Source organism: Rhinolophus sinicus, chromosome 4, assembly GCF_057876585.1.
Source record: "Rhinolophus sinicus isolate RSI-liver-muscle chromosome 4, RSI-T2T, whole genome shotgun sequence".
NCBI classification, from domain to species: Eukaryota; Metazoa; Chordata; class Mammalia; order Chiroptera; family Rhinolophidae; genus Rhinolophus; species Rhinolophus sinicus.
This window is the reverse complement of record NC_142504.1, coordinates 35,523,723-35,548,902: the sequence shown is the minus strand read 5'-3', so window position 1 is coordinate 35,548,902 and position 25,180 is coordinate 35,523,723. Positions and strand designations below refer to the sequence as shown.

The 25,180-nt window shown below is 36.1% G+C and overlaps 1 protein-coding gene across 1 annotated transcript; it reads left to right on the top strand.

The window, feature by feature from the left end:
• The first annotated feature begins 8,209 nt into the window (after positions 1 to 8,209).
• Positions 8,210 to 18,040, top strand: STEAP1 (STEAP family member 1). The gene is made up of 5 exons (XM_019716169.3): positions 8,210 to 8,391; positions 11,954 to 12,067; positions 14,324 to 14,836; positions 15,414 to 15,578; positions 17,685 to 18,040. The coding sequence occupies exons 2-5, from the start codon at positions 11,984 to 11,986 to the stop codon at positions 17,940 to 17,942; spliced, it is 1,020 nt and encodes a 339-aa protein (XP_019571728.3). The 5' UTR covers positions 8,210 to 8,391; positions 11,954 to 11,983; the 3' UTR covers positions 17,943 to 18,040.
• The last annotated feature ends 7,140 nt before the right edge of the window (positions 18,041 to 25,180 follow it).

Below are 25,180 nucleotides of genomic sequence, written 5' to 3'. Positions count from 1 at the left end.
CCAAAATTTAAAGACAAAGCAAGAATCTTAAAAGCAGCAAGAGAAAAGCAGTTAGTTACCTATAAGGGAGCTCCCATAAGACTATCAGCTAATTTTTCAACTGAAACTTTGCAGGCCAGAAGGGTTTGGCACCAAATATTCAAAGTGATGAAAAGCAAGGACCTACAACCCAGATTACTTTACCCAACAAAGCTATCATTTATAATTGAAGGACAGATAAAGAACTCTCCAAACAAGAAAAAGCTAAAGGAGTTGATCACCACCAAACCAGTATTACAATGAATGTTAGAGGGACTTTAGGACAAAAAAAAAAAAAAAAAAATGATTAAAAATATGAATAATAAAATGGCAATAACTATCAACAATTACTTTCAATGTAAATGGATTAAATGCTCCAATCAAAAGACTTAGGGTGGCTGAATGGATAAGAAAATAAGACTGATAAATACAGTGCCTATAACTGATTCACTTCAGATCAAAAGACATACACAAACTGAAAGTAAAAGGATAGAAAAGGACATTTCATAAAAATGAAAAAAATGAAAAAAAAAAATCTGGGGTAGCAGTACTTATACCAGACAAAATAGACTTTAAAACAAAGGCTATAACAAGAGACAAAGAAGGATCTAGTAATCCCACTTCTGGTATTTATCAATGAAACCCAAAACACTACTTTGAGCGGACATGTGCACCCCTATGTTCATTGCAGCATTATCTACAATAGCCATGATATGAAAGCTACCTGGGTGTCCCTAAATGGATGAATGGATAAAGAGGAGGTGGTATATGTATACAGTGGACTATTGCTCAGCCATAATAAAGAATGAAATCTTGCCATCTGCAGCAACATGGATGGACCTAGAGGGTATTGTGTTGAGTGTAGTAAGTCAGACAAAGAAAGACAAATGTCATATAATTTCACTTATAAGTGGAATCTAAAGAATAAAGTAAACAAACAAAATAGAAACAAACTCGTAGATACAGGGAACATTTTGATGGTTGCCAGATGGAAGGTGAGTGGGGGTGGGTGAAAAAGGGGAAGGGATTAAGAAGTACACATTGGTTGTTACAAAGTAGTTATGGGGATGTAGCTTATAGCATATGGAATATAGTTAATAATATTCTAATAACTATGTGTGGGTACTAGATTTATCAGGGTAATAGATGGAAGGGGTTGGGGGGCAGAGTGAAAAAGGTGACAAGATTAAGAAATACAAATTGGTAGTTACAAAATAGTCATGGGGATGTAAAGTAAAGCATAGGGAATACAGTCAATAATATGGTAATGACTATGTATAGTGCCAAGGTGGGTACTAGACTAGTAGGGATCACTTCTTAAATTATATAAATGTCTATCCACTATGCTGTACACCTGAGATTAAGGTAAAATAATATTGAATATCAACTGTAATTTAAAAATTTAAAAGGAGGGGAAAGGAAGGGCAAATAAGAGGTTCAAATTTCCAATTATAAAACAAGTAAGTCTTGAGGACGTAATATACAATGTAAGAAATATAGTGAATAATATTGTGATAGTGGGGTATGGTGTCAAATGGTTACTGGACTTATCATGGTGATCACTTCTTTAGGTATATAAAGGTTTAATAACTACTGTGTACACCTGAAACTAATATAATATTGTATGTTAGCTATATTTTAATAAAAACCTTTAGAAGAAGGAATACATTGGATGCCAGATCCTAACTCATAACAGACAAAAATGCTTTGAGATGGAAACTGGACTAATCAGAGTCTGGCTGTCTTTTGCAAAGTGTGATGCCTAAGAAACCTGGTCTTGCTAGGAACCTTGGGTTGATTTCTGATTAGCTGATTACTGAAGTCAGCAGCAAAGTGAAAATAATGTAGTGGTTCACAGTGGGGTAAAAAAAACAAAAAAGCAAATCTTAAAAGTTCTCACCAGACACACACAAAAAAATGTTAATGAAGTGAGGTGATAGATTTAACTAACCTTATTGTGGTAATCATTTTGTAACATATACATATATAAAATCATTATGTTGTACACCTTAAACTTACACAATGTTATATGTCAATTATATCTCAATAAAGCTGGGGAAAAAATGAAACAAAAGCAAAACTTCCAGGTCTTTCACCTTCTTTTTTGTTTCATTTTGCTTTCATTATAGATATTTATCTTCAAATTACAATGTCTTTGAAGAAATCTTTTAAGTGACTGTTTAAGTTGAACTTGTCTAACAGGATATATACAGAGGGTGCCATAAAAATGTATACACATTTTAAGAATGGGGGAAAATGTATTAAAATTACATTTTTAATACTGACGGTAACTACTTTGAGCAGCTCTTATAATTGCAGAAGTCATACGTGACTTCTATTCGTCTTTTGTTATCGGTATATATCGAGTATTACAATTTTAATACAGTTTTTCCTTTTTTAAAATGTGTATACATTTTTTGGCTATATATATATATATATATATATATATATATATATATATATATATATTACACTTAGTGAGTATTTATTAATAGATTTAAATAATATGCTGTCGGGTTCAGGCATTTTTCTGTGCTAAGAAAAAATATGTTTCAGGTCCTTAGAAAGACTTTAGAAATTGAAGGTGCTGTGAGAAACTAGAAAAGCTGCTAAGAAGTGGTCATGGATCACTGCACAAATGCTCCACCCTTGGGACTACAAATAACTGTGAACAGGCAGATACATAGAACTGAATAGTTGCCACCTAAAGTAGAATGGATCCTGACAGACGAGGATTATTGTGGAAAATTGGTCAAAAAGAAGAGAAAACAAATATATATTCACCTTCTTAGTGCCCCTAATATTGGTTTTTACTTATGGCTCCCGATTATTTCCTTTTAATTAAAAAGAAGAGTTGATTCTGTAGTAGCAAGGGGTCCCATGGTGGAATCAAGTGGTGCCCCCACTGAGTATTTCTTATGTCCAAGCATACCTGGAGAGCCAACAGGAAGACCGTATGAGAGAACCTCTATACAAAGATGCTGGTGGTCAGGATACATATGAGGTTGCTTTGGTACTAATAGCCTCCAGTGTAAAACTGAGCTGTAACAAGTTTACCCTGAACCTTCAGACAGGCTTAAAAATGAGGAAGGCATTCAGTCCAATGAAGGAAGAAATCAAAGTTCCCAAGCTTGGTATGAACACAAAGACCAGAGTTAGAGATGAGAATGGGGTACAGAATTCTAGTTGTTCACCAAGCTTTGCTGTCTTTCTTTTAAAATAAATTTTAGTTTTTAAATAAATAGGTTTTGTAAGTTATTTTTGCTATCCCTTATTCCACAGTAATAGACCTTAAAAGCTGGCCACTTCGCTAGAGACTACATTTCCTTGCCTGCCATGCCATATAAGTAAATTATCATCAATGGAATGTAAGAGGAAGTGATTGCAATTTCTGCCTCAATTCTTATAAGAAAAGAAGTTTCTTTAGACATGTACTCTTTCCCTCTCCTGCAAGCTAGATAATGGATGTGCCTATGCCATGCTTCAATCATGATGCCAAGGATAGTGCCCTAGGCGACAGCAGAGCAACAAGATGGAAGGAGCTTGGGTCCCTGACTTGACCTCATGGAGCAGAATGACCCCACCAACTTGGAATACTCACTGCAGGACTATTACATGAGCATGAAACTATTTGCCTTAAACACCCTATTTTAATCCTCTTTGTTATACTAGCTTAGCCAGTACTCTAACTGATACCGAGGGAAAACTGAATACATTATAGAATGGTTTCTGTAAACTATTACTCTCTTGAATCCCCCAATCTGGAGTACCCTGGGGAAATTTTGGCTGCTTAAATGTGGTCAGAGAGGCAGTGTAGCACAGCAGAATGAGAGCTGGAATCAAATAGACTTTGGCTGAAGTCCCCACTTGACCTCTAAAAACTACAACTGTGATCAAGTTACTTAAACTTTCTAAGCTTCAGTTCACCTATGCATATAAACAAAGGATAGTAACTATATGACAGGGGTATTGAGAGAATTAAACATAGTCCCAGAAAAGAGTGGGCATTTCATAAATGATAGTATCCTTCCTTTCATCCTTTCTTCTGTAAGTTCAAATCTAGGAATTGGTAAGCATGGTTCTTTATGCCAAGGACTTCATGAGGAAGAGTCCATTACTAAAAATTTTAAATCCAGCTCTACCAGTCAGCCTTCTTGGACTATCTACTGAACCAGCTCCCCCTATTCAGCACTCTCCAGTTCTCTAATCACCTAAGGCCTATAGTTGCTGTGACAATAGCAATCCTGGACCTACATGTTTCTGGAGAAAAAAAAAAAAAGAAGGATACAGACTAAGAAAGGTTGTGGGGGAGAGTCTTTTCCAAGATGTGACCACTGCCTGTTCCATGAGCGGGACCCAAAAGAAGGAGATTGCTTCCCCCAGCTTCCCCTTGGAAACTGTCTAATCCTAATTGATGTTTGTTCTGACATAAACCAGTACTCCTCCCTTGCCTTCTGTGCTGATACCTGGAACAGGCCATTGTCCTGACCTGGTCAAATATGCAATCTTCCATATCTGGTAACATTCACATAATAGAACCTGTGACTATCTCCACCCTCTTTATACTATTTAATTATTTGCCACCTGGAAGCAGTGTGGGGATCCATTTGTCTTGCACCTGCTGAAGACACACCTCCTATGTAAGTTTCCCTTAATAAATTCTATTACTTACCAGACTGGAGTGGCCAGACTCTTTTTCAGTCTTTCCCTGCCTTCTGCTTATGGAGGTAGATTTTCAGTCTCAGGGCCTTCCTCTGGGTCTGTGGGTACAAAGAGAGGTGGGTAAGAGAATGTTCTCTATAAAACAAATAACCAAAGGATGTATACTCCCTGTTCAGGTACATGATGTCCAGACATTCATGGGTTCCATATTTATATGCCCTTACAATTTTACTGAGACGCAGGGCTAAAATCACATTCCACAAACATTTACAATGAGATTGTTCTATCTATCTCTAAGTTACAAGAGATACAAAGATAAAAGTGGCAAGGTCTCTGCTCTACGAAAGTTCACAATTTAATGAGGGTAACAGAAACACATATAAAAATCTCCAATACAGGCAGACTCTGAAAAGTGCTATAATATCAAACAAGCTAGGATGTGGGCTAAGCTACTATAACAAAGAGGACCAAAACAGAGTGGTCTAAAGTAGAGAGTTTGTTTTATTATCATGTATTGTTTGATGTGGAGATTGGGGAGAGGAGAAATTGCCTAGTTTAAGTAATATCATCAAAGCGGTGAAATCTGTCTCTTTGGCCCCAATGCTTCTTTTTTTCCTAAGGTATAACCCCTTTACGACCTCCCAGTATATGCCTTCAATATCCTGATATTTTACTCCCAATGCCAGAATATATTTTCATAAAAGTACTGACATACTCATTCATAGCAGGATGTAAATAACTGGTAAAGCTTAATACGGTAACACTTCCAGGGCCTTCAGCCTTTTGATAGATCACAACAGATTTAAAGACAATAGAATATATTCTGTCATGTAATTTTGAGTATCATTAAGCAGTATTTGGGTAGAAATGGATCTGTGAACCTCAAAATAAATCATCTATTCTTAAAAAAAAAAACCCTAGAACAGATGTTAACTGTCAACTGTGTTGGTGAATGAGCAATAAAGGGTTTGGGTTGGGAAAAATATATGGAAGAATTTTTAAAACCTCTAATCTCAAGGGTAGACTTTCTGTCTTCCCCCAACCACTTTCAGACACAGACATTGGGGAGGAACTGACGACATACTTTGAGCATTATGCTACCAGTAAATCTCGAACTATTGAAAAGAATTTATCATATGGGGCTAATACAACCAGAACAGTAGGCCAGTAGAATTCTAACATGTCTGCACTAAAACAATCATTTTGACAAAATATTTCTCCATGAACTTTAGCTAATTTTTGCCTCGTCTTAAGTCTGACCATTCTTACACAGGAAAAGATAGACTTGGAAATACTATTGATCATTATTAAATTATTGTGCCCTTAAGAGTTAGTTTGATTTCCAAAGGAGAAAAACTAAATACAGTTCTTGTCATCCTCTTACAATTTACTGTCTATTGCTTATTGTGATTATCTTTAATAGTATGATCATTTTAATTTTACCTCTCAAGCCATTTTCCTCCATTTACTTCTTAAATAGCAGTCCCATCAAATTCTAAGATTAGGTTGCTTATTGGTCAGGTAAAAGTACTCATGGATTCTAAATTATTACATTCTCCCCATGACACGTTAATGTGAAATGACTAGTTTAGTATTTGACCCCAAATACCATTAAAGAACTGTTTTGTTAATATGCCCTCTTTCTATAGTTTATTATAAAATATTTTGAATAATCCAAATTTGTCTATAACTCACATTTGAATTCCTATTTTAAAATCCTCTAGCTCTTACAAGTCATACCCAAACTAGCAGTCTGCCTTTCAATATTTATAATAGCACAACATTGTTTTCCACAAGTCGTACTTTGTGCTATAGAGGTTGACTCAAAACATTTTCAGATGCTTTAGCTCTGTATTTCTCAAAAAAAGAAAAGCAAAGCAAACAAAATAAACCTTCTTTACCTCATACCCAAATCAAAGGTCATTTGTATGCAAAAATTGCATAAATTTCATCTGTAATATTAACTTATGACAACTCAGTGAAAGTTCTTTAATACTATTTTTTAATCCAATTTTGTGGCGTCTTTATAACATCGACAAACTAATTAGTAAACAACCTCACATTTTCAATCATTTTACTTTGAAGCATACTATATTTATTCACCACAATAAAATATTGACCAAGACAAAGCTTTCAGAAGAAGTGCAGAAATAAAATGGTGTTCTAATTATGAAACAAAAATATTTTAAACTTGATTTTAAATGTTTTAATTAGAAGGGGAAAAGCAGTTTTAAGTAGTTTGCTAAATTAGCCAATTTATATTAATATAACTTCCTTGCTCTCCTCATATGCAAAATAGATTTTGAAAAAGAAAATGTTCTAGCAAATCTTAAAGAATAAAAGCATATTGCTTTGTTTGACCATTTAAGACCGATGATCATTTAAAAAATTCAACAATGCTTAGACACATTTAACAATTTGTCTTAATTCTTTGTAGTCTGTGTTATGAACACACAGAGCGAGATTTTTTTAACGCTTTTTTAAATGATTATTTTATAGTTTCACTAGAAATAAAAGTGTAAGTTTCTATTTCTACCACAAGGCGTCAGTCAGTCCATGGTAATTTATCCTCCAACGGGTTTTAACATTACCCCACGGAAAGTCAATGACTACAAAAAAAATACATGCTAAAACGTGAACAGTCCCAGGAGCCCTAGCTATGAATAAAGGATAATCACAGGAAATGAGGTTGAGCGTTTATTTTCCTTTACTTTTTCTAATAAGACTAGTTCTAAGAATGGTGTACACCAAATCCCCAGATGTTGCAACTCAGGTCTCCAACACCCTGAGGCTGGTTCCAACTCAGAGGAGTAAAGTCCCTGTTCACATTGTCTCTATCCATACCCCTCATATTTTAAAAACAACCTAAAACGTTTAGTGACAGAAACTTTGGTTTAGGTGGGAGTGCTTGATTAAGTTAGGATATGGGCAGTTGGCTTTAATATCTGAGGCAAGGAAGGGAAGGAGTAAACGTGGGTTTTAAGAGCTTATTCAGCTAGGGGATAGATAATGTTTGTGTGGTTTAGGGTATAAAGTTTGGACAATTTATGGGGGAAGTCACTCTCAGAGACGCAGATTCGGATTCCTCAGCTGTAAATAACAGCCGCTTTACAAGTTGCTGTGAAGTTTACAATGAGCTAGTTAAGCTTTAAAATAGTCCATCTCAAAGTGTGATCTAAGAGTGTTTCAGCATCACTTGGGAACTTGGAAACGCGAAATCTCAGGCTCCATTCCAGATCTACTGAACTGGAAACTGAGGAGGGCCCAAATCGGTGTTTTAATAAGCCCTACAGGTGATACACGTTAAAGTTTGAGAACCACTGCTCTGAAGAATTGCACAAATGTTCATTACTTACGAGATTAAAGAAAGGCGAGGAGTGGGGGGTGGGGAGCGTAGCCGACCTCAGGCGGAGGACATGCCTAGTTGGAGGGGAAAAAAAAAAAAAAAAGAAAAAAACAGGAGCCGCCAGTTGCAACATAGGGGAAAGCCTCAATTCGGGGACTGGAACCTGCGAGGACAGCCCATCCGGGGCAGGAGCGGTGCAGACGCCACGCACCCACAGGTGGCGCTAAACCAGCAATTGACAAGGAGGCGGAGTCTGCAGCGGGACTGCTTGCTCCGCGCTCCCTAGGCTCGGGCGCCGCGTGGGGTTGGCACTTCCAGGCAACTGCTGCGGCCGCGACTTACAGTCAGGTCACGCCGGGAAACAGGTGAGTCCCTTAAATTGTTCCTGCTCGCCGCTTTCTCCCCGCCTCCGGGTGTCCCTGCGAGTCCGGCGCCGGCTCCCAGCCTCGGGTGGGCCGTAGTGGGTTGCAAGCCGGCGCGGGACCCGGGGGAGCGCCGCTCAATAAGCCCCTTCTGCGCGACTCCAGGGAGCGCTGCCTCGCAGCCCAGCCCTCCGCAGAGCACAGCGCTCCGTTGTGGCCGGTCCAGGGGCTGGGAGCCAGAGACTCACAAGGAAGCCTTTTCGCTGGGGGCTCAGGGGATATGATGGGTTATTAAGTTTGTCCTTAGATTGGGTTCTGATGGCAAGTGTGCCAACTTGGCAAAATCCCCACGAGTTTGCCTCGCATTGATGAATGACTGGTACATAGCACTTAAAATCGTGCAACTTGTCTTCAGGTTTCCTAGTAACAGGAAGTTTTCATTTTAAGCCAGTGGAACATTAATCCTACTCTTTCAGAATCTGGGTTGGGGTTTAAGTTCCCTCCAAATAGTCAACCAAGGCTTTATTATTTGTGTATATCATGGGTCAAATCCGTTGGGAGGGGTTTGTAGACTTAAAATTTAGAACATCTCCAAATTTCTTACTCTGTTCTTTTTGTAAAAAAATATTTCTCTGAACATCCTGACACATAATAAAAGGTCGTTCATTTAGCAGACAGAATACTAAGCACAGGGAAGAAGCAATGCTTAAAAAAACAGCCCAGTTAAGAAAAACATCTCCCCTTCACATAGTTAAATGTGGTAACACAAGTGTGCACTTGAAACTATGGAAGATTTGGATATGCACTGCAACCCACAATGTATCCCAGTCACTGAGTTCCTTCATTTTCTAAACTCTTCAACATAAACATGAGTCAGTTGGTCTGTCAATATTTAGCAGGAACATCAGGTCAGCTGTCCTGGTACAACAAAATGTAACTGTCACATCAGAAATATGCTTTGCTTTTTAATGGGGGTGAAAGAGAACTCTGGGTGAAAATTTGGAGTTCCTAATATCTAAACACGGTACTGTTTTCCTGTATTATTTTTTTTCATGAGAAGATTTTACCGTAGAATGTAAATTATATATTTGGTTCATGTCTGATGGAAACCAACATATTTTATTTGACTGACATTTTATTTTCTTGGTTTCTGGGCACAAAGTTGACTGCGGGCCACACAATCAACAAGCTCTTTCACTGCCTGGGTTTTCCCTCCCGACCATGCAGACAAATGGCCGGAGACCCCTCCAGGCCCACTCTGGCTTTTCACCCCGATTCTGTACGAAGTGGCCCTCAATCAGCAAACACTGCCGACTTGCTAGATGCCCCAGGACCAGGTCTAGAAGAGAGCCCTCACCCTCCCCATGCTACATCTGTCTATAAAACTTTGTCTTCCTTTAGGATTGCACGACTGTGCGGTTAGTTGTGGAAACGTCTGCCTTCTCTCATAGACTTTGAGGTGTTTGAGAGCAGAGGTTCCTTCTCATTTAACTTTGTATCCCCACTGCTCTGGCATTGTTGTTCACAATACAGTTAGTGAGGTAACATTGAGTAAGTATAGATTTGTGTGTTAACATCCTTGGAATCTTGCAATTCACAGAGTTAAAACATCTACTAAATAGTGTGATTTATTTCTTGTTTGATTACAGTCGGTAAAACTTCTATTCCTAGACACATATTCACCCCTAAAATTACCCTATAATGTTGGGTAAATCACTGAATGATTTGGAATACTTCTTAAGGAAAAATACCATAAATTCCTCCAGAGCAGGTCCAAAGTCTCATTTTTCTTTTTCTGCTCAGTGTCTATCATAGACTTGAGTTCATAAATACTTGATGATTGGCATATGCTTTACTCAAAATCTCTCAAATGCCAATGATATAAACCCAACTCAAACTGACTTAAGTGAAAAAGGGACTGTATTGGCTTGTGTAATTGAAAAAGTCAGGATCTGGTGTCAGGGACTCTAAATACTTAAAATATGCCACCCTGACTCTTCCGTGTCTTTCCCTGTTTCTTGCTTGTGCTTCTGTGTGTAGGCTTTCTTCTGTTCTATTGAAGACATCTCCTTCCTTACAGCATATATAAGAAAGCATGGCAGGCTTCTGTTACCCCACTTAAAATGTTCAAAACGTGTCCTCTTTATCTTCCACTTCCATATATAAACATCAGAGAAGGGCTCTAATTGGGTCAACCAGGGTTGTATGCCATCTCTAAGCCAATCAATGTGACAGAGGGAATAGAGAACTGTGATTAGCCAAGACTGTTATATGCCCACTTCTATGGCCAAAGGAGGGTATTTCTCCAAATGGAAGAAATGTTTTATAACATAAAAAAGTGGGGAAAGAATGTGGGCATACAAAAACAACAAATATCCCCAGCATAAATATGTGAAATTTAGAAATAGAGACTATATGGAAAATGATCTCAGAGCATTTCAATAAAAGCAAATATTAGCATTATGTAAAGATGTCTCTTCTTTATTTCTTTGTGAATATCAAACCTTTAAAAGTTGGAGAATGTTTTAAGTATTTTAAACTACTCCTGGAAACAACTTTCTACTTAATGAAGTATTACAGGTGCTCTAAAATTCAGAAATACTTGTAATGTTTTCTCTAAATCAAATTGTTGTATATATAATCTGCTTTTCTCATTGAATTTCATCAAATTGGTGATAATACTTTTCTGGAAATAAATGTAGAACTAATAAAAACAATGAATAATATTATGAACATTATATGTTTCCCTTCCCTAAAAAAAATGTTATTCCAAACCTGAATGAGGATCTGTGAAGGGTGTTAAGGAAAACATTCCTTTATTGGGTAGGAAGTTTGACAAAATTGATTTCCACAGAGTTAACCTGGAAAGTGGGCATGTCAGTGATTGAACACAACTCCGTAACCCCACTGGAAATATAATAACAATTCATGTCTTACCAACAAAAACCAGCCTGTTACTCTGATAGGAAAATGACACTCTAAAAATACCACCTTTCATTTGTGCTCTATCATGGTTCATCTTACCTAGAGTGTCTATTCTGTGCATTGTCTAAAACTCAGAATACATTTGCCCATAAAATCATTAATTATTATTTCAAATTCCAGTGTCAACCTCAAAAGTCTAACTTCCTGAGTTATAATCTTGTATCCGCTAACTTGCAGCCTCCACTGATAACATTGTTACTGTCAGAAAAATACATTCCTAATTATATTTACCTTTGAGGGGAGTTGGCTTTCCTCTAAACGAGCACCTGGAGCTAAATTCCTCTAAAATAAAAGGCAATGTGCAGCCCTTTGAGTTCCATATAGACACCTAGGTCATACATTGTACCAATGTTGGACAAAGAAAAGCTGTTATTATTGACACAAGGGCCGTGGTTTGAGATTCTTGCAGATTATAATGTGAGGTTAAATGTGTAAATCAGTCACTATTTTAAAAGTATTTTAATTGTACTTTATCTGCCAGTCTAGTCCTTATATGAGTAAATTTTTCATATTGCCCTGTCAAACCTTGTTTATATCATAAATACCATAGACGTGAAGATAATCATTTTTATTTTCATAGGTGGCTGAAGCCATACTTTTTATAGAATTAATGGAAAGTAGACTAAACATCACAAACCAAGAAGAACTTTGGAAAATGAAGCCTAGCAGAAATCTAGAAGAAGACGATTGTTCGGTAAAATAATAATTAATTAAAACCTATAAACGTAATTTAAATGCTGTTCTATATCTCCTAGTGTTGTAAAAGTGATTTTTGCCCTGATCTGTTGAAATTGTCACTCTAATTCCTGTCACTGATACTGGGATGCGTGAAAGGCAAAGTCATAAGGAGAGACATTGTACCTTGACTGAATGTCACAGACTTAGCTGAATAGCCTTGAATTAAGTCCTTGAAAATCCTGATTCTTAATTTATCTATAAAGTGAGAGAGTTGGACCTGATCATCTCCAAAGCCCTTCCCATTCTATCTAACATTCTATGGGTCTGTTTTAAGAATCATCAATGCCCATATAACAGCAGTTTTATAAGCATCCATTTTTTTTAATAGGCACCATGGCAGCTAACCAAGAGATCAAGTTAATTGATGATTCACTGTTAATGTGAACAAATTCAATTTTGGAATATGAATCACTAGTCCCATTTTTGCCCCACCTCAAGATTAAATGTGTCTCACTACATTATTTAACTGGAAAAGTGATGGAAATTTTTGGTTTCAAACTATTTTCACTTTTCTAAATGATCTCAACTGCAATTGTAACAGAAATTATTTATTGTATCTTAATAAGAACAATAATTAAGGTATTACAGGTACATACTCTATAAAATAGGTATGCATAAAATAAAATAATTTTTATTTTTAAATGAACTGTTTTACTTGCTGTTACGTGATTGTTCACCCTTAACCAGAAAATTGACCTCAGTTGATTGTAGATTGTTTTAATACGAAGAGATGACGGACACTGTATCATGCTCTACTCCCTTCCAAATGGAATAATTGGGAAAAGCATTGGATGTAACAGTGATCTATTACTGAAAGTAAAGTCAAATGATGAAAGATCATTTTTAAACACCAAAAATTATAGAGAACTATGTGAAGTAAAGTTACTCTGCATAAAATGAGGAGATGAACAAGACAATCACCAACATGTCGAGCATTAAAATATTATGATTCTACATATAGAGCTATACGAAATACATATTGGATAAGAAAGTAAATTTATTCGTGAAGTAACACAATATGAAACATTGTGATATAATTTCTCATTTTGGGGTTTTTTGGTCTTTGTTTTTTAATTTTGCTGGTATGTCAGTCAGCTGGAGAAATGACAAAATGTTCAATTCAACCTTCTTTTGAATTGTTGACTACTACCTAGAATTGCAACTGGGTAAAAAAGTATAACTTTCTCAGAAAATAGATCATCCCTATAGGATTTAGCTACTTATATAGCCTTTGTACTTCTGTTGGACTGCCCATCAGTACTTACACAAGTGAGATATTTTAGAAATATAAAATCAAAGCACAAGACTACATGACAGAAATTACATATTTTTATCTAATAGTAACAACTATATTATTCCTGATCCTCTGCACTTAATGAAGAGTTCACTCTTCACTTCTTTGCTGAGTGTTACCCAGTAGCCAACAAAAATATTGAAAAACAAACATAATTGTTAAAATTTATATGTTTTGGGGCCGGCGCGGTGGCTCAGGCGGTTAGAGCTCCATGCTCCTAACTCCGAAGGCTGCCGGTTCGATTCCCACATGGGCCAGTGGGCTCTCAACCACAGGGTTGCCAGTTCAATTTCTCGACTCCCGCAAGGGATGGTGGGCTGTGCCCCCTGCAACTAGCAACGGCAACTGGACCTGGAGCTGAGCTGCGCCCTCCACAACTAAGACTGAAAGAACAACAACTGAACAGAACCCGCCACAACTAAGATTGAAAGGACAACAACTTGACTTGGAGAAAAGTCCTGGAAGTGCACACTGTTCCCCAATAAAGTCCTGTTCCCCTTCCCCAATAAAATCTTTAAAAAAAAAAAAAAAAAAAAATTTATATGTTTTACTATTTTTACCAGATTACTGGAATTTTTTTTTTTAAGTTTTTCAGTTTTAGTTTCCCAGTTGCATTATTTCATCCTTTTATGCCTTCAAGATAGAAGAATAATGGCCTGAGCTTTAGTGGAGTAGCTGAAGCCTGTGTTTCTTTTGTCTTAAAGAAAAACAAATGACAGAAATGAATGGGCAACCACAGGGTAGCTAAGTGCACCTTTCATTAGTGCTACATAGACATGCCATCTCTTCAGCTAACCAGTACCCAAAAGCAAGGTTCTGACTGTCCTTTTTTACTGATAAGCATAATGAGCAACAAGTACTTAATTAAGGAAATCCCATTGTTTTCATTTTAAGGTGTTTATTTTCTTTCCTTTGTAGAATAAGGACTCAGGAGAGACCAGCATGTTGAAAAGACCTGGGCTTTTACATTTGCACCAAGCAACTCATTCTGATCAATTTGATTGCCCCCAAGAGCTTCAGCACCAACAGGAACTCTTTCCAAAGTGGCGCTTGCCAATTAAAATTGCCGCTGTCGTATCATCTCTGACTTTTCTTTACACTTTTCTGAGGGAAGTAATTCACCCATTTGTAACTTCCCATCAACTGTATTTTTATAAAATTCCAATCTTGGTCATCAACAAAGTCTTGCCAATGGTTTCCATCACTCTTTTGGCACTGGTTTATTTGCCAGGTGTGATAGCAACAATTGTACAGCTTCGAAATGGAACCAAGTATAAGAAATTTCCACATTGGTTGGATAGGTGGATGTTAACAAGGAAGCAATTTGGCCTTCTCAGTTTCTTTTTTGCTGTACTGCATGCAATTTATAGTTTATCCTATCCAATGAGGAGATCCTACAGGTACAAGTTGCTAAACTGGGCATATCAACAGGTAGGACTGACAATATCACTAAACTAAAAAAATCACCTGTCAGATTAACTGTTTGTCATTTTAATATCAGTATCCCAAACCCCTGTGGAAACCCTGTGTTGAGAAACTAATCTGCATTTTTAAAAAAATTTTTATTATTATTCTTCATTGGGGCTTCGTTGTGTAGTTTTTACATTGAGGAATTTAAGCTGGAAACAGTAAACTACAGCTTTAATAACATAAGTATTTTGTTCATGGATAGGGCCATGTATCAATTTTTGATCACCCTCATAAGATTACTTTTTAATGTTAATTTTTCTTATTTTCTGCATATTTACCATATGTGCATGCATATTACAATTCTAACCATCAAGTATTATATAAATAAAACAGATTATATCAATGTTGCTTTCAAGGAAAACAATTAATAGCCCCTATGTTATTACTTTAGAGGAGTGTAAAAACAAAGTCATAATTTGGTGGAGGCCCTTAGTTATCAGGCCCTTCATAGTAGCCAGAGTGAGTGCAGAAGGAGGTTCATATGTAGGAAACAAGTGTTCTTCATGTTGTTTTCTTTCCTCTTTTCACCCACTGGTAGGTCCAACAGAATAGAGAAGATGCCTGGATTGAGCATGATGTTTGGAGAATGGAAATTTACGTGTCTCTGGGAATTGTCGCACTTGCAATTCTGGCTCTGTTGGCTGTGACATCTATTCCATCTGTGAGCGACTCTTTGACATGGAGAGAATTTAATTATATTCAGGTAAATGATATATAAAATAACTGTTCCCTCGGGTAAATCTTTTTGTGCTTATCATATCAAATATATTGACTATACCTCACAAAAATTGAAAAATGGTTTTCCAATAGCAAAGACTGTATACTTGTTCCAATTAATAATGTGCTCTCCTATCATTTTTCCTATTGCTGCTAAATAAAAGTGTTTTCTAGATATAAATAAATGGCATTGCTCAAAGAAAAATATTATTTCTATCATTTGAGACTTGTTAGACAATTTGCTGTCCATCTAATAACTATAAATGTGATATTTTAAAAATTCAATATTCATGGTTTGTTAGTCCCAAAAAATAAAAATATTTTTGCCCCGATTTTATTCATGTCTTAAATTACACAGCTTTTTACTATCCATAAAAAAAAATCATCTCTTCTTGAAATATGGTATTTTATCCTCCAAAGGCATTCTAATACCTAATTTTAAAGGCTCCTTTTTTCAAGTTACATTTTATGTAGCTTACTCACTTAAAGTTTCTCAATATTCTTGGAATTCAAAACTACTCAGATTTACTGAGGTTAATCTGTTAGTGGTAGATTACATCCTAAAAAGAGCTATGTACCAGAATTCCTAAGGGTATCTATGTCGGACAAGATTCAAGGGACTAAATTTAATTAAGTCATAAACACTGCCAAGATTTTTTAAATGACATAGTGTTAGCTTTTATCAGAATAAAAACTAAAGCTATAGAAATTCTCACAAAATCAGACATTTCCCACTATCCTTTGTACATGTTCATACATATACCCCTACAAGACACTTGATCCGGATATCTGATTAGGCTGAAAAGTATGTCTCCATCTGAATTATTCTATTGTGGCTTAGAGATGGTGCCATATTTTCCAAGTGCAATATTTGCTGATTTTGTAAGTTAAGCCTGCTAGCCATTGGAGTTCTCTGTTCCTCATTAAATAACTTTCTTCTTATATTGCTCTGCCTGTTGCACATATCCTGAACACCACTTTTCAGATTTAAGTAGGAATTCAAGCACTGCATCTTGGCAACTGAGCCCATTCCACTATGTGCATAACACCTAGCTCATAATAAGTATACAGTACATATTTGGTAAAATTACTCTTCAACCAGTCACATGTATTATTCAGTTAATAACCTAGACATTTTTCATTTACCATCCAAGAATTGATATACCTTGGAGATTTATATCTGAAAACATTAATTTAACTATTTGATTATGTTCATTGGGGCTTCAGAGTACTTACTGCTGAGTATTTGTGAGTTTGAATCGTTCTGGCAGGCTAATGACCATTTCCAGTAAAGTGAATAGAAGTCAGAAGTTATCCAGAAGAGCTATTGTCAGGATGCCATGAAATTACTCAGATGAACAACTGTTTTTAAGCATCTTTATCTGGATAATGCCACGTATCCCAATGCAAGCTGAAATTTTTCTTCACATCTTCATATCTCTGTGTTTAGTTCAAACATTAAAATAATTGTTGGTATTTTTCTACTTTATCAGAATGTTTGTTTTTTAACATAGGCCAAGCTCATTCACTTTAGTGTTCATACACTAAAATCAGAGTCAATCACTTTAATTGCCATCACAATTAATAAAGATCACTGAAGTTGAATTGATTTTTGCACTAATCTTCAGTCAACCCGCAAATATTTATTGAGCACCTAAAATGCGCAAATCATTGTGTTCATTCTGGAGGGATCCTGTGATAAATAAGACTGAGTCCCTGATTTTTAGATGACTCTTGATAGGCAGAATCAAGGCAAATGCACAAGAGACAAAGCACCATAAAATAAATGTCATAGAGAAATGAACAGTCTGGAGAAAGCTACTGATTAGCTGAGACTGAAAGGAGAATGGTTGTGAATTTTCTCAACTTAAGTAGCCTGGAGACTAAGGCATTAACCAAAAGTAGGGGCGATGGCGGGATATACAAAAAGAATGGAAAGACGTGAGTGGACATAGTTGAAAAATGTAATAGGAAAGCAATTAGAGATGAATGAAAGAATTTCCAAGGAACAGAACAGATCCAGATGAGGTAGGATGGAATAAACTCATATTGAAACAATCTTCACCAAAATATTTGTTTTTTTCTTTTGCAGAGCAAGCTAGGAATTGTTACCCTTCTACTGGGCACAATACATGCATTGATTTTTGCCTGGAATAAGTGGGTAGACATAAAACAATTTGTATGGTGTACACCTCCAACTTTTATGATAGCTGTTTTCCTACCGATTGTTGTCCTGATATGTAAAACCATACTATTCCTGCCATGCTTGAGGAAGAAGATACTGAAGATTAGACATGGTTGGGAAGATGTCACCAAAATTAATAAAACCGAGATATCTTCCCAGTTGTAGAATTACTGTTTACAATGCTTTTGTTCGGTTTTGATATATTTTATGATAAACATTTCAAATTTGTACTTGTTTAATAAAATGATCACTGAGCATCTTAATGTATGTCTTTGTTTCTGAGTGATGAGGTTTGAAATATGTGTATTTCCTTGCAGATTTTATTCAAAGCAAGAAACAAAATAATCTTTAGCACATTCTCTCTGTTCAGTAAAGCTGAATAATCACATCTGATTTGTCAGACAACATAGCATTATAAATAATAAACGGCCTTGAAATACCAGTACTTGCTCCTCATTAACAGATATCATGAGCCATGAAAACAACATATGAATCTACCACACAAGTATGTCTGGTGTTTATGATTGTTGCTAAAGAACTTTCATTTTTCTGTAACTGGGTGTTACTCAAGGAACACCTATCGCAAAAAACACAGATTGTGTCTACACAAGTAAAGCAACAGAATAATATCAGATACACATCCAGGCAAAGTAAAACTCAGGCTTTCCAAGAGAAAAAGTCAATTTACTCATCTTCACCTGAATTATGTACAACTCAGTTGAATTTAATATATTGTCAAAAGCAGACCACAAACCAGTTCCCCAAAAACAAACTATATATCTACTATCAGGACTCTTCTAACCCTACATCAGAGGTTTTTCATAATTAGCAAAACTAGAAACCTTTTTTATATGGGTAAATCATCTATTATGACTAAAAACAGTAGAGTTAATGCTAATGGTATAAATTAGGAAAAACAATTAGTATATTCATTGAGTGGAGTCCAGTTTTCTTTTTTTCTTTTTGGTTTTGTTATAAAGGATAATTATTCATTATTACATAGGGGCCAAGAAGCCTTCTGGAATATAAATTTGAGTTCTGTGTACTATTGGGGTTCAGCCATACAGAGTCATGTCTGCAGATAGTGAAGAAAGGAGTTGAAATTAGCACAACTGGAAACAGAGTAGACCACAGTGACCTTGAGAAATAATTCACCCTAAGACAAAAATGAATCTAGGGCTCTAGAACTGCAAACCAGATGCAGCAAGGGGACTGACTATGGGACTACTTAACTAAGCATGACACATATATACCATGATCAACCAACTCTAATACGCAGCAGTCAAATACCTGCATTGAAACGTGGCAAAGAGCCTCTCCAGTGCTGAAAGGGAGAGCTCAAGTTTCAACCTTCCTGGTACCAAGCTATCACAGAGGCTGCAGCTTGGGAACAGGGTTCCAGTGATAAGAGAAAGCAAACTTACAAGGGCCTTAGAAGTAAAGTATAAAACATCTTCATTCGATTTGTAGTGACAGGCTGTTGAAAACAAAACCATTCATTCTTTGTATCCTTTCTGAATTTTGTGCAATGCTTGGGGTGATATTTTTATAAGCAGAAGAAAACAAAAGTCTTAAATAGAACTAATATGTTCTGGTATAAGCTTGGATTTCCTTTTACTCATTCAACCAACATTTATAGAGCACCTCCTGTATACCAGGCCCAGTGCTAAACAAGATATAGCAAGATAAAAATGTCCTAGTCCCTACTCACAGTCTCAGGGAAGACAATTTTCATCAATGGATTCTAGGCTTACTGATATCACTGGGAGAAAAAAAAAAAAGTTCAGTTTAGAGGAGAAAAATCAGGAAGGTGTGAGGTTGATCCAGAAAGAGAAACTATTTGAGCTGGGTGTTAAAGTATAACTAGGGGTCTTTCAGATAGAATGGGAAGACAGGTAGCATAATGAGCATCTTGGAGGTATAAAATGATGGGATGAAATGTGTTGGAAGTACTAAAGTCCTGGAATAGAGAATGAGAAGGAAATACCAGATTGGGTGGGGACACGGGCCAGATAGATTAATAAGATCATTCATTGTATGACATGAAACTAAATTTGGACTTTGACCTTCAGGGAGTTGGGGAGCCCCTGAAAATACTTTAAACAAGACCTTAACATGATCTGGTTGGCATTTTAGAAAGATACAGCTGTAAATTGTCCAAGAGATGGATTTGATGGTGGCCAAAGGGTAAAAAAAGCAAGTTGGAAGGCTGGAACAATACCTAAGAAGATAATCGCAATATACCCAGACAGAGACAGTAAGTTCTTAAATGGAGGTCTTTACAGAGAGGGTGGATGAAAGAGCAGCACTAATGAAATAGGGTAGAAGGCAGAATTTCCAGGAATTCATGATCATCAGAATACGAGGAGTGAGGGAGAGGAAGGCATTTAGGATGGGGCTTCTAGGATTCCGTTACTTAGACGACTTAAAGAATGATGCCATTACAGAGGATTGGGGAATTCTACAGGAGAAGCAGATTTTTTAACCAATACAAAAACTGTGTGTGTTCTGTACATTGCATGCTGTTTACAATCATCAGTTGCTAAGGGATGTGGTGTGTTTCTTACACAAATGTAACTCACTGTGAAAGACACACAGTTTGTGGCAGTGGGAAGAAAAAGGAAAGTATGTGTTTACAGAACTTCTGAGACAATTAACAGTTGTGGAGAACAGTCACACAGGGTCCCGCTGGAGCACGAAGAACAGCACCTAAAAAAGCTGCTGGCCAGGAATCCTATGCCTTCCTTCTCCAAACAAAGCTGCCTTTCCTACTCAAAATGAAGCCTGCCTGGGGTTTATTTTCTTTATTTGCGCTATAGGGATCTTATAATCTTTGGTTTAAAACTGTTAAAATTATATTCTTTTATTATTTTAATAATGAGTTACATTTAATGCTGTTTTAAGACAATAAAAAATCTATGACTCTATTCTCTATGCTGTATTCCAGATCCCGTGACTATATATATATAATTATAGTGCTTATGAGATAGTTTTTCATAACAATTGTTGTATTGTCTTAGAAAGGAGAAAAAAACAAAACTGTTTCTATAAAAAAAAAAAACACCTTATGCTTCTGATCTAATTTTCAGACCATAGGCCACATGTGTGAGAACGCCTGCAAGAAATTATGGCCTATTGAGCATGGGATTTGTAAAATTAAACATACAAATTAATAACAAAAATATGTAATTTTCATTGGTAACATTAAGCCTGGAATTGTCTTCCAAGAAAATGAACAAGATGTAGTAGCTCCTTTCTCTAAAACTAGTCTTCAAAGTAAAAGTGTTTGTTAGAATTCCAGTATGGGTTTAATGTTAAGTTTTACTCAGTTAATTAGAAACTCTCTTTCTTCATGCCAATTTTTCCAATTATTTTCAAGAGGCCCTTTGAAGAAGTAGTAAATTATTTGATCTCTTATTTGTTGAATGCAATCCTATGATTGAATAAATTAATAAATCACTGACTTGTGACCATTACACAGGACCTGAGGCTAAAGTTCAGTAACTTCTTCTCAGCCAATTCTACTTCTTCAGTTGGGCAGACCTCACATTAATTGCTAGTGAGTATGTGACATTCCCAGAATTATTAATGGATGCCCATTTTAACTGTGCCAAGAACAAGGTGCTGGTTCACGCAGCTATAAAATGATTGAACTGACAAGATCACATGAGCTTGTTCATCCCTTGCCCAGAGGCCTGACCCCACTGACACGAGTCTCATTCAGCAAAACGTCTGTATAAACAGCACTGAAGAGAGAGAAAAACGGAAAGGAACATAGATGCCAAAATTGTAATGGTGACAAAGCTATTGATCTTCTTAGGACCCATACCCGCTCTTGCACATCGACTGGACGAAGAAGTGACTGACTGGACAAGATCTGAGTTGGAGAACCATGAAGCTAAGCTTGGGAGTAATGATGACCATTTGATAATGATTGACATGTGTCTCAACACATGACCTGGGAAATTATTTCAGACCTACCCTCATCTTGTACCTTGAAGTTGTTCTGTCCCCAAAGATAAATATTAATGGATTTACACAGTGGATTTACACAGTGTAAGAGCGGGAAGAGTAAGCTCTATATTCGTTGTTTAAAATATGGCCTTTTTGAGTGAAATCCTAACAGAAGTCCAGCATATAATAGAGTAAAAGTAGGCTAGCGGGACCGGGAGCTGTGCCTTGTTGTTACGTCTTCCATCCTGCTCACAAGCCCCTGTGACAACTTGGTCTCCATGTGCACAGTTTGAAAACCCCTCCTCATTTATACAGATGAGGAAACCTATCTTTATTTGCAAGGCACAGAAACCCACTCAAAGTTATTCATGGGGGAGATATAGATAACATAAAGGGGGACACTGATATAATATAGATAAGGTGAATGACTTATCCTCCCAGGCCCTAGAGCTGGAATCTCACAAGACAGAATCTTAGTGTGTCTACGTGTTCTATCTCTGCAGACAGATGCAATGGTGCTGTGAAGTTCAAAGTGGGTTCTTCTTTTCTCAAATTTGGCAACTAGGCCCTATTTTCTCAAATTTGGCAACTAGGTCCACAGCTGAGATTCAAAGTTGCTAACTAGTCCTCATTGCAATTTCAGAGAACAACCAGCTGCAGGGTCAGAGTTTGCTGAGAGCTGTTTTTCAGCAGAACCAGCACTACAACTACTCATCCTCACCACTAATACATATATAAGCAGACAAAGGGACGGATGAAGGTCTCCGTTAGTCTGGGAAGTGTAGCATTTATGAAGAGAAACTACGCCCACGTCTTAGATCACTTCACCTGAGCACAAATTCAACTCTTCACATACTCTACATCCTCACCGAAGAAGATGGATTTGGCTGGAAAAAACGTCCTCCACACTGACTAGCCTCACTTTAAATTGATGATCGCAAATGTTAAGTGAACTCAACACTGGCTAATCTTTGTATATTTCCATAGTAAATTTGTTGTTCCTCTTATTAAAACTGCTATATCACACCTTCCCTCTGGGCAAACCAATAATAACCTCTCCTACACTCAACTGGTAAATTTTTCTTAGGAAACAGATGTAATCGGAAGAGAACTAGCTCCTCTTAGCAACAAATCTATCCATGTACATGCTTCTGGTACCCTTATCCTCTACTTATTATAACAACAAAAAAGAAAATTGTCTCCATCCCTAAGGCCAACTCTTCTGTTTAAGCACTGAATCCCATTCCTTTTCTACTCAAAGAGCTTTGCTCTTATATTGTGTACATCTTTCTTCTGTTATTAATTTACCCCTCTCTGCTGTATTATGCCCATTAGTACACAAATATTAAAAAAATTAAATAGTTTGAACTAATGCCCCCCTCTACTTATTGGGCCATTTCTCTGCAAACCTTTGAAACAAACTTCCTCAAAAGATTTTCTTACTTTAATATTAATTTATCTACTCAGCCTTCTTTTTCTTAGTATAGGCATGGCATGTATTTTACCATTCTATTACTTCCAACCTTTCTGTTTTCCTGTATTTTTAGATGTGTCTTTTGAGAGCAACACATAGTTGCTTTTTTAAAAAATTCCATTTGACAATCTGTGCTTTTAATGACAGCATTTAGGCATATATATTAAATGTAATTATTGACATATTTGGACTTCATTCTACCATCTTACTCTTCTGCTTCCTATTTTCTCACCAGTTCTATGTTTATGATTTCTTTATTATATTGCTTCTTTCAAATCGATTATTTACTATTCTTCCTCTCTATAACAGTTACAGATGTTTTACTACTTTTAGAAGTTACTCTAACAGTTACATCATCATTGACTTAGCAAAGTCTAATATTAATTGGTACTTTTACCTTCTCTTATACCATGTAAGAAACTTAGACCCTTTTAACTTCATTTAACTCCCTCTTAACATTGTTGTTGTGTATTTTAATTCTATATATATTTAGACCCAACAGGAATTATAACTACTGTTATCATGTTTCCCCGAAAATAAGACCGAGCTGGACAATCAGCTCTAATTGTCTTTTGGAGCAAAAATCAATATAAGACTTGGTCTTATTTTACTATTATAGCAAAATAAGACCGGGTCTATATAATATAATATAATATAATATAATATAATATAATATAATATAATATAATATAATATAATATAATATAATACCAGGTCTTATATTAATATTTGCTCCAAAAGACGTATTAGAGCTGATTGTCCAGCTAGGTCTTATTTTCGGGGAAATATGGTATATACAATCATTTAGATTTATACACATTTACCTTTTTTCATTACTCTTTATTTTTCCCTGCATCTCCTAGATTCCAACTGGTTTCATTTTCCCACTACCTGAAAAAAAAAAATCTTTAGTTTCCCTTTGAGGGCATAATGCATGCCTGCTGAAAAAAAAAAAAAAAAATGTTTTCACAACTTTTTGGTCTAAAAGTGTCTTTATTTCATCTTCATTATGGAAGGATATTTAGATGCTTAGTAATCTAGGTCGGTAGTTATTTTCTTTCAGAACTTTGTAAAAAGTTCCATTGTTTCTGTTGAAAACAGAGAAATTTCATTCTAACTGTTGTTTTTTGAGGTTCCTATGGTTACTTTATACTTTTTTTTCCTTTTGTCTTAGTTTTCAGTACTTTTGCTATAATTAGGCAAAGTGTGGTTTTCCTTTTAGTTATCTTAGTTGGAGTTTTTAGTGCTTCTTGAATTTGTGGTTTAATATTTATCAACCATTTTATCTCTCCTCTGTTTCTTCCAGGGCTCTAATTACTCATGGTAGATATTCCCACTATATCTTCTCTTCTATAATCTTCTCTTTGTATTTTTCATTCCTTTTTTCCCCTCTATACTTCCTCTGATAGTCACATTTATCTATCTCCTAGTTCACTAATTCTCTCTTCAGCTGTGTCTAATCAGTTATTAAATCAATTCACTGAGTTTTTAATTTCAGTTATCAGGTAAATTCAGTTTTAGAATTTCAGTTTGGTTCATTTTCATAGCTTCCAATTTTCTGTCAAATTTTCTTTATCTTCTTGAGCAGAATAAGAATCTTAAAGACAAGTCCATTACCTGATGCTCCTATGAGTCTGTTTCTATCATTAGAGTTGTTTTTTCCTCTTGGTTTTTACTCACGTTATTTTGTCTCCTAATATGACTCGTTGTTTTATTGAATGCTAGACACTGTATATTAAGACACTGTAGACATAATTTGAAGCCTAAAATTATGTTACCTTACTCCTGCCAGGTATATGATACCTGGCAGATGTTTTCTTCTAGCAGGTATAATAGGGGTCCTGGCAATGTGAGGTTTCCATAATTAAATTTTATGGATTGAGTTTATTTGAAACTAGATTTCAGCCTATGCCAGATTGGAACTACATCTGGTTTACATTTATTTCTAAGAGTTAGTTTTTTGGGGATTCCAACT